Source organism: Hydra vulgaris, chromosome 10, assembly GCF_038396675.1.
Source record: "Hydra vulgaris chromosome 10, alternate assembly HydraT2T_AEP".
Taxonomy (NCBI): Eukaryota; Metazoa; Cnidaria; class Hydrozoa; order Anthoathecata; family Hydridae; genus Hydra; species Hydra vulgaris.
In genome coordinates, this window is record NC_088929.1 from 49,871,815 (window position 1) to 49,882,119 (window position 10,305).

The window sequence follows — 10,305 nt, forward strand, 5'->3', positions numbered from 1 at the left end:
ATGGGTCTAAATTTTAGTTAGGGGCACACCATAAGCTAAATACTAAAATTTAGACCCATGCTAAAATATATGGAATATTTTTTAGTTTGATACAATGTTTATCACGTAAAGATGCCAAAATGTTTTGTTTGGTTGAATAAAGCTTTTTTTATTGCATAATATAGATTTACGTTTAAGCATAAAAGTGTTTGCTTTGCAACACAATAACTTCATTAAATGGTTTTCATGCACTTTTGAAATTCCCAAAAATAATGGAAATGTGCTAAAAAAATCTGTATTTTGAAGTAACTTAATGCTCAGCAATATGGTTACATATTATTATCTTTTTTTTAATATCTGAGCCTCCAAATGCTTATAAACGTTATGCTTATACAAAAACATGTATTTTCAACAAAAAATCTTCTTATTGCAAACCTTTATATTACGTTGAATTTCCTGTAGATACCAGATTTAGAAGTGCATGTAAATTTTTTTGCAACTAAAGTAGGCTATCCAAGACCAGTAATTTGTGTAGTATAGTTTTTATTGCAAGCCAGTGTAGTATAGTTTTTATTGCAAGCCAGTGTAGTATAGTTTTTATTGCAAGCCAGTGTAGTATAGTTTTTATTGCAAGCCAGTGTAGTATAGTTTTTATTGCAAGCCAGAGGAGCTTTTAGTAACTTCTCAGACAAAAACGAAATTACATATAATATCTTTATAGTTTTTTTTTGTCTTACTAATTGCTCAAAACACCTCTGGATTGCTATAAACTACACAAATTAGCGGACGCGGACTACCTACTTTAGTTCCAAAAATATTTACATGTACTTCTAAATATGTACGGTTTTGACTTTTCATTTTTTTTAATTTTCATTTATTTTTATTTTATTTTTTGCCCCCATAAAGCACCATTCACAGAGCACTGCGAAAAAGCATTTAACAGGAAGTTCACGCGAACCACGGATCCTTATATTTAAATTGAGAAAGGTTTAAAGTTATATCAATTTAAAAGATATTTCTAAACAGTACTTTATAGAAGGTGTTAAATCACAAAAAATAAATTGTTTTATGATAAAATTATGCAGTATTTAAAATGTCAGTCATTTATATGTAAGAAAGAGAGCAAAGGTCACTAATAGAGACATTTTTAAATTGAAAAAAGTAGTTATTGGGCGGGTCCGGGCGGCACCAAAACCTATATTGGATTAAAAGGAAAAGGGTTAAATTTTAGCTCTACATATTTAGATTTTTACAGAAACATATAGAAATTACTAAAAAGCACATTCAAGTGAGCTATTATTTCTTTGTCTAAAAAGTTACCTTACCCTGTATTTTTATTGCAAGAAAGTAACTTTATAAATTATTTTACATTATACTCTGAAAGCTTGATTAATATCTTATTAATTGATTGGTGTACAATAGCTAAAACTGGTTTGTGATACAAGGTAAAAGTTTTTGTTGCCTAACAATCTTGCCTAAGTTTTTTATAACAGATTTTTACAAAAATGGAATTAATGCTGCTTTTTGATTATTTCCAATAACTGTGAAAGGGAGTTCTCCGTTAATTTAATGGAGTATTGATTCGACGAATTATATCTTTTAGGGTTAAGTTTCCAAATTCCGGCCACATCTTTACAATTTCGTTTCTAAAAAAAGCAACATTTTTGCAAAATTTTTTTCAAAAAATATCTAAACAAATAGGTCTTCCATACAATCATACAATGTTAGAAAGATATACCTTTCAGCACTCGGGGCTTAATGTTATATATTTTTTATAATAAAAATTGCGTAGACAAACAAAGATAACAAAGGTAAACAAATTCGACCAAATTACAGCAATTTTGACGAAATATCAGAAATAAACAAAACTTATAAAAATAACTACAACTTTGACTAAATATCAGACTTTGAATTTTTTTTTCAAGTCAATTCTGTTTCAAATCGGAAATAATGCAAATATTCATATTATAAACGATAACTGTTTAGATTACAAAGTTAATTTTAAAATATATTAAATAATTATTGATATTGTTAAGCGAAAAATGTTTTTAGGCTTTTTGTTTTCAACATTTAGATTTTATCATGAAAGTAACATAAACAATTTATATTAAATGATACAAACCTATTAACATAAATATCTTACTTGCCTCAGGTATTATATTTCAAGAATTTAAATTTAAAATGGAACTTGATAATTGACTTGAATTGGGTCACTTTACCCACACGAATGAAACATACCGTAAGTTTAACGGATAGAATGTTGAAGTCACAGGATACTTCGTAGCATTAAAATAAAAAACTAGTTAGTTTATCCTGACCGAATTGCCATGATGTATAACAAAATAAACATAACCAAAACATTTTGTAATATTTATTTTAAAAGGAACAAATTTTTTATATCGATTAGTATTAGAATCAGTCGGTTTTTGAATGGGGTCAAAAGAAATAAATCTTTAGTTTAAGTCAAGAGAAATAAGTCTTTAGATTGGGTCAAGAGAAATAGACCTTTATTAAAATAAAAATAAAAAATAACACTTTGTAACAAAAATCGTAAATATTCAATTTATCGTACAGTAGGGCATAAACATCTTGCATAAACTGCCAGAATATGATTGTTGATAGATTGATAACCAATATATTCTACTTTATTATTGGGACTGAAACGGGTTTTAATGTCCTCCAGTCTAAACATTTAAGTAATTTTTCTTTAAATTTTAATAAACATAAATTTGAATAATGTTGAACTATGTGTCAATAAATGTGACGCTGAATTTTATGAAACATGAACAAACAATTATTTTATAATACTGAAATCTATGAAAAAAAAAAAGGTTTTCTTCACGTGTCAACTCCGTGAACTTAACAAAAGTATTACGCTAATTTGTAGCGAAGGAGTAATCCATTGATTTATTCTCTCATTTCTTAACAATTTAATCCATATCTGTTACGAAATTACTGTAAACGAAGATACTTTTTGACTTATATTGCACACAGCAAATATATTTGACAATATATTTGCTGTGTGCAAAGGTAGACAAGCATCTTAAGAAAATATATTATTTAGTATACATGTAAGCATTATATAATGATGAATTAAATGTATCTCATTATAAACTGATAAAAAAAATTAAACTTAACTTCTTTAATCTTACTATCCTGAAGCACTCTTGTAAATTAACAAATGTTCAGCTGCCATAATGTTCTTAAAAAAATGTGGCTATGAAAATAACCGTTTTTCGAAGTAGCATCGTTTATCATTTGTTTATTTTTCTCTCCCAGAACTGGAAAATGATCTCTGATTTCTTTGCTGAAATATAAGACTTTAATATGGCAGTGGTAGGAATTTAATATGGTCTAAATATAATATAAAATGCTAATAATAATTAATTAGTACATTAAATTTTGTGTAGAACTCAACTTAATTCTAGTAAAGGTCATTCAAGAAGCTTTGTGCAATTATAAACTTATTTACCTAGTCATTAGTTATTTGCCAATCTTCTGTAGCAATCTTGACATTTCCAAAGTTCATTTTTGTTATCAAAACAACGCTGATTTTTTTCGCAATCTCGATGAAACCAATTTTGACAATTCCAACATTGAACCATTTTCCTAGAAAAGAATATCTGTATATATATGTATATACGTATATATGTATATATATATATATATATATATATATATATATATATATATATATATATATATATATATATATATTTACATGTGAACATAAAAATATTTATGAAAACTAACTTTCCATATATAGCACCATCTGACTGTGTCCAAACCATTCTACAAGAACAGTATAGCTTTAAAGAAAATTGTTTTGGGTTACATCTATGTTTTGCAGTATTTGAAAGGGGAAAAGGTCTCATCACATTTTTTTTTAAGCATTCAAGAACATGACATCGAAATTTTTTTTGGTTGAACCAAACATCGACTGGATTTTTATTGTTCGATAAAATAAACTCTACAAAAGCTAATGCAAACAAACCACAATCAACACTTCCTTCTTGTTGATGAACTGGTAATACATTTACTTTAATTACTGACTTATTGTAATTTAAAAGAGAACATATTTGCCTCTGAGTATCTAATGACAAAGACTCATGAAAATTGCTGTCAAGTACATACACTTCTCCATATTTGCAACCATATGTGCTAACAGCAAGCCAGTGATGATGTCCATTATACAAAACTTGAACAAATGGTTGACAACCTTGAACCTTGAAGAAAAGTTTTTGTCCAAGTATTGGATCTTGCAACCCATTTGCAGATGGATGAACTTTTTTAATTAAATTTTGAAAATATTGAATAACACTATCTGATAACATTCTGTTATTTAAAATATCTTCTATATCCTTAGTTTCAAGTGTATGGCTTGAGGTAACTTTCATGTTATCATCACCAGATAAAATATTTTCAATATTTGAAACACCTTCTAAATCTTTAGCTTTAAGTATAGGACTTGAAGTTACCTTCTGGTTATCACCATCAGTTAAAAAGTTCTCAATAATTGTCGAATCTATCAAACCAGTTGTAAAAGTCGATTGCCCTGCTATTATATCATCAGTAATAATAAATTCCTGTATTGGTGCTTCATGAACAGCATAATCAGCTTCGATGCTACACATTGAGAGCAATAAATCTTTTTTTTTTCCAAATCGGTGAGATATTTTTTTTTTTTAATACTAGGTATTTCAACTACTTTTGTTAGGTTATTGGGTATGTAGTCATTGGTTTTTTCAGCCCTAACAGGTAGACCTTTTTCTTTTTTTCTTGCACGATAAAGAGTTTCAAGAATGTCTGATAGTTTTTTATGTAAATCAGAAATTTCTTCAGATGCTTCATCGAAATCATAAGTCAGAGTTTTAATTGTTGTTAGCATTTCACGTACTTCCGAAACAACAAAAGCCCTTTTGCGAGTAATTTCATCAGAAGGTTTTGAAGATACTGTATCAGAGGCTGAAAGGATAGAGTTAGTATTATTGTCAGTAATATCAATTTCAGCAATATTATTATTTACATGATTGCATTTATATATTAATGGTTCCTTTAATATCAAGTCATTTTTAATGTCAATATTTAGAAAAGGGGATTCCCTATATAAAGACGATAATGATTGCCAAGACCAAGACTGTGGATATTTTCTAAATATTAGGAAAAAATGTTTGCAAAGGTAGGCTGATTGCAACCAGGCAACACAGGTACATTTTGGCATTGTGTCTTTATCTCCGAAATAAACCATGTAGTTTTTATTTTTATCTGAAAAGCTATTCACTTTAAACACTCCATGTTCCTTTAGTATTACTCCATTTAAGTCAGTTTTGTTAGCCAAATCAATTTTCTGCAAACAATGTTTAACAAAATGGTGTGGCCTATTATGTAAGTATTCAGGTATGTTGCTACTATAGCGTCTGTATTGACAATTCATTTTGAAATTGGACTCTGAATAACTAAAATGCATAAATAAAGTATATATTTTTTCAATTGCATTGAAGTTGAGAATAGTTATAACTGACAACTAAATACTTACTGATCTAACTTATCTGGAAAGAATTCCTCAATTAACACAGTTAGCATGCCAGTAATAGAAGAGTTTTTATGCCGTTGAAGAAAAGAGTACTTGAATGATTCATTTTGTCGTTCAACCCCATTATTGGTATTCAAATTTACTAACAACCGATCCCGACGATAAGCCCATATCCATTTCTAGGCAAAATAAAATGAGCATACCAATTAAAATCGTATACATAAGAAAAGAATCATTAATGTGAAAAAAAATCTAAAAAGACAGATAAAAAGTAAAAAAATTATGAATAATATAAACATAACATTAAAATAACATTATCATTAAGTTATGACATTACAATCGACATATACATTACAATCAAGATCATAAAGAGAGATTTAGTAAGCTTTGGTAATAGTAAGGTAAATAACATAATTACTTCTTTAATACTTAACCAATAATTTGTAATATATTTCTTAAATTTATAAAATTTTTCATCTAGCCAAAAGTTTGAGGAATGTAGTGACTCAATAGCAGCATCTGCCTGATCTTCAGTTTGAGCTGTGGCAACACAGCGCAACAATGAAATTATGCTGCCTTTAAAGTTAGAACAGCCATTTTTGATTTTGGAAAGCCAGCGATCCCATGCCTGCTCTCTATGAAAATCACATATGATAACTCGACAAGCTAAAGAATAATCACCACCATTCATAAAGAACAATTATTAGACAATAACCCATTATTTATTTTTACTAATTAAAGTTTTTATGCAGTTATTTAAAAAATATCAATTTGAACAGTATATTTAGACAAATATAAACCTTTTACCTGGAAAAATAGATTGCAATGATTCTATTTCTTCATTGCAATAATCAGTCATACAAAAAGCAGGATTAAATGATGTGTTCCAATGCTTTATTATATTTAATGCTTCTGTGATAGACCTTTTTGTTTCGTTTTCAATTACAAAAGTAGCTATAACTTGGTAATCGACATTAGTCTTCACCACTAAAAAAAATAACGGAAGTGAATACCTTGTTGTTCTGTAGGTAGCATCAAGAAGCACTATTTCATTTCCGTAACGTAGAAGAAGCTCTTGTTGCCAGAGTGACTGATAAACAAAAAGAAATGTTTCACTGACATTGCTTATGGTTTCAGATTTTGGTCGGAGAAACACTTTTATGGAAGGATTACTTTTTTTCCATTCATCACATTTTTTTAAAAGACACTCTTGATCAATTAAAGAATACCTAGGCAATTTAAGTATGTTATTGTTAAAATATATATTACACATGCATATATAATAATAGTAGTAATACTAAAAAAAAAAGTATTAAAATGTATATGTATATAAATATATATACATATATATATATATATATATCTATATATATATATATATATATATATATATATATATATATATATATATATATATATATATATATATATTAGGGCCCTGCAAATCAGCATTTTTAGTTTCAAATTGCAGCAGGTCTTGATTCGCAAATTGACTCTGGAGCCGTCAAAATTTTTCTCTGATCATAAAAAAATGAAAGATTTGCATTTTTGCCTAAAATTACAACATTTAGCAATAAATAAAAAATTATCTTTATATTAAAAACTACAAATTAATTATTTAACAACTACTAATTTAATAGTTATTAAATTACCTTAACTTTTGTTTGATTTTAACAATATGTGACCTTATAGTATCAACACGGGGGAAGAACCTTCTGTTGTTTGGAGGGGGAAGATTTGCTTTTTCAAAAATGTCATTGACAGCGATCCGAAGGAGACGCTTCATCTCTCTTACATTGAATACTCCTTCCATAACATACTCTTCTATTTTTTTAGAAATTAGAGGATCAATACTTTGAGCTATCAGTTCAGCCTTAAAAAAATAATAATGATAATTTTATTGGTTGAATGATTATCTGCAATTTAGAATAAAACTATTTTTTATACTGGTCCAAAAAGATGTTTATCATGACATGATACATCGTCAATAGCAACTACAATTATTCTTATATGAAATATTTCATTTAATGAAGAAGTTTTTAGTTTTTCACGCAACATTTTTGAGGCTTTATTTTGACGCCATACAGACCTTTCTGATATCTAAATATATAAAAAGTGAGAATAAAATTTTACTGTTTTAGGTGTACTTATTATATAAAACATATCATTACTTTATAAATAACTTATATACTAAACCTATTTTTACCTTAAAATCAGGAAATTGCAATATTTCTCTCATATTGATTTTAGCAGGACACATGAACTTTTTAGTATCTTGTAAAACAACGTAGTTCTTTTGAAAACAGTGATCATCCATCTATAATCAAACAGTTATACAGTACATTTAAGGTGGATTATACAACTTATTTTTCAAAATTTATTTTGATTTTAAAAGTTATTAAAGAAAAGAATGATACCAAAGATTTAAAAGTAATGCATTACATTAGTTTTTTGTTTCTTTACTTGATAATTTTTTTTTACTGAAATATTTCTGTCGAACCCATGATGACAGTCTAAAACTTTACTTGAAACTATTATAAAAGGCATCCCAGAATAAGGAATAGCAAAATCATCCCAAAGTACATTATGAGTCTTTGTAAGAATGTCTAAAGCATAACTTTTTTTATCAGTTTTTTTTATTAAAATATAAAAAAATTAAAAAAAAAACTGACTTAAAATAATTTAAAATATATTAATTTGAACATTTTTATATTAAAAAACCAGCACACCAGTCCTTCCAAAATTTTTATTTGCCTTAAACACCACAAATCGTGTTGTTGTTGCTAGCTCATATTTTTTTACATATTGAAGTGCTTCTTCATGGGATTTACAATGATAAATCAGTTGTTTTTTTCCATCTATATAAAATTATTAAACAATTATAAGAATGTTTTAACATATATATAAATATGCATATATATATATATATATATATATATATATATATATATATATATATATATATATATATATATATATATATAACATTTTTATTTATTATTTAAATATTAGACAAACCTTTATTAATGCAAATTGCAGAATTTGTATCTTGAGCACCTGTATCTTCTCCGGTGTTTTCTAATTTAAAAAACATGTAAGTGAGTAAAAATATTTTAAAATCAACTATATATTAGAACAAACTAGATCTGTAAACTGAATATAGTGGATGCGTTTTATCTATATAAAATGTATTTTATCTATACTTTCTTATTATACTACATCTAATTATATCTTAAATATATACAGTCCCTGGCCAAATTATTAGACGCACTCGATTTTTAAGAACTAATCGCAGTATACCAGTTTATATGCATTCACATCTAAACATGGATGTGATGGATTTTTATGTAGGAAATTGATTATACAATTCGTATGTATGTATTTTCTATATATGGTATTACAGTGTGAGTCAATTAGTACATTAACGCGTACAAGTCGAAGGCTGCTCCAGTCGCGTTCGCGGTGGCTTCAGTTGCAGACGTAAGTTGCAGTTGCAGTTGTAAGTTGCAGTTGCAACTTTTTCTATGGTACTTTAGTACCATAAAGTATTATAGAAAAAGTTGTTTTTTCTTCGTTAATATATATGTATATCGCTCTATTTGAAATATCTTTTTAATATTGAGCACTCTTTTATGACTATGAGTTTTGTTTTATTATTATAATACAAAACAGCCTTAAATATCAATATATATATATATATATATATATATATATATATATATATATATATATATATATATATATATACACACATATATATATATATATATATATATATATATATATATGTATATATATATATAAATATATAAATTATGTCAGTGTATTCTACAAACAGAGTGCTCAATGTTCTTAAAGAACAGTGCAATAATAAATTAGTAAAAACACTCATCTAATTTTTTCTTTCTTCTTCACAGTGTTTCTCCATCAGTAGGTTCATCAGGAAGATTCTTCCTGATGAACCTATGCAATATATATATATATATATATATATATATATATATATATATATATATATATATATATATATATATATATATATATATATATATATATATATATATATTGCATATATACTATTTAATGAAAAATTTAATATAACCTAATCCTATTAAATATCGCTGTCAAGACGTGATTATGTTTATTTAAACAAAAAAAAAATAACGTTTACCACGAACGTTTTTTTTTAAAACGGTTTATGTAATATTAATTAAACATTACATAAACTTTATGTCATGTTTAATTAGGATTACACGTAATACGTGTAAAATGCAGATTAAAAACCTGTTATACTTTCACTTTCATCTGAAATAGTATCTTCAGAACTACTCATATTTACATTGTTCTCAAAATTACTTAATTCATCCATACTCCTAATTTTTTATTGAAAAAACTTTTTATTAATCTTTAAAATCCAGTTAAACTATTAAATGTTTTTAATGGCTATGTCGCGGTTGTCACGTGGTTATTAGAATATACAAAATTAGAAACGGTAACCGAAAAATACGACCTAATTCTGAGAGATGTTAAAGTCTGCTAACCAAGGCGCGTAAGCTGTTTTAATTTGTTTTGTTGTAGAACGCGCTTATTGCGTAAAATGTTATGCTTTAGTGAGTTCAGCTGTTTGTATTGCAAAATTTTATTAGAGAACTTGTGCGTTAAGGTTAAGGTTTATATGATAGTATTATTATATCAGGTTGTAAAGTTATTATATTTATGTTTAAGCTACGAGTATTAAAAATAGGAAAGCTGATCCTCTCCGTCATGGCTATTAATATTTTAACGTGCATCAT

At 26.8% G+C, this 10,305-nt stretch overlaps 1 protein-coding gene across 7 annotated transcripts; it reads right to left on the minus strand.

Annotated features, from left to right (window-relative positions):
• Positions 1–2,464: 2,464 nt before the first annotated feature.
• On the minus strand, positions 2,465–9,939 carry LOC136086019 (uncharacterized). Of its 7 annotated transcripts, none has more exons than XM_065808227.1 (13): positions 9,797–9,939; positions 8,531–8,590; positions 8,242–8,370; positions 7,955–8,118; positions 7,719–7,829; positions 7,460–7,612; positions 7,165–7,385; positions 6,320–6,741; positions 5,931–6,178; positions 5,516–5,691; positions 3,733–5,435; positions 3,452–3,588; positions 2,465–3,286 (listed from the first exon to the last, which is right to left on the minus strand). In XM_065808227.1, the coding sequence occupies exons 1-11, from the start codon at positions 9,879–9,881 to the stop codon at positions 4,541–4,543; spliced, it is 2,664 nt and encodes an 887-aa protein (XP_065664299.1). In that variant the 5' UTR covers positions 9,882–9,939; the 3' UTR covers positions 2,465–3,286; positions 3,452–3,588; positions 3,733–4,540. The 7 variants fall into 7 exon arrangements, with proteins under 7 accessions (XP_065664299.1, XP_065664301.1, XP_065664302.1 ...); XM_065808229.1 differs by having other exon boundaries at positions 2,465–3,333; XM_065808230.1 differs by lacking the exon at positions 8,242–8,370.
• Between the last annotated feature and the right edge of the window lie 366 nt (positions 9,940–10,305).

Coding starts and splice junctions, on each gene's coding strand:
- LOC136086019 (XM_065808227.1), bottom strand. CDS start 9,881: ATGGATGAATTAAGTAATTTTGAGAACAATGTAAATATGAGTAGTTCT. Junction 7,830..7,954: donor TAAAGAAACAAAAAACTAAT/GTAATGCATTAC, acceptor GTTTGATTATAG/ATGGATGATCACTGTTTTCA. Junction 6,742..7,164: donor AAAATCAAACAAAAGTTAAG/GTAATTTAATAA, acceptor TAAATTGCCTAG/GTATTCTTTAATTGATCAAG.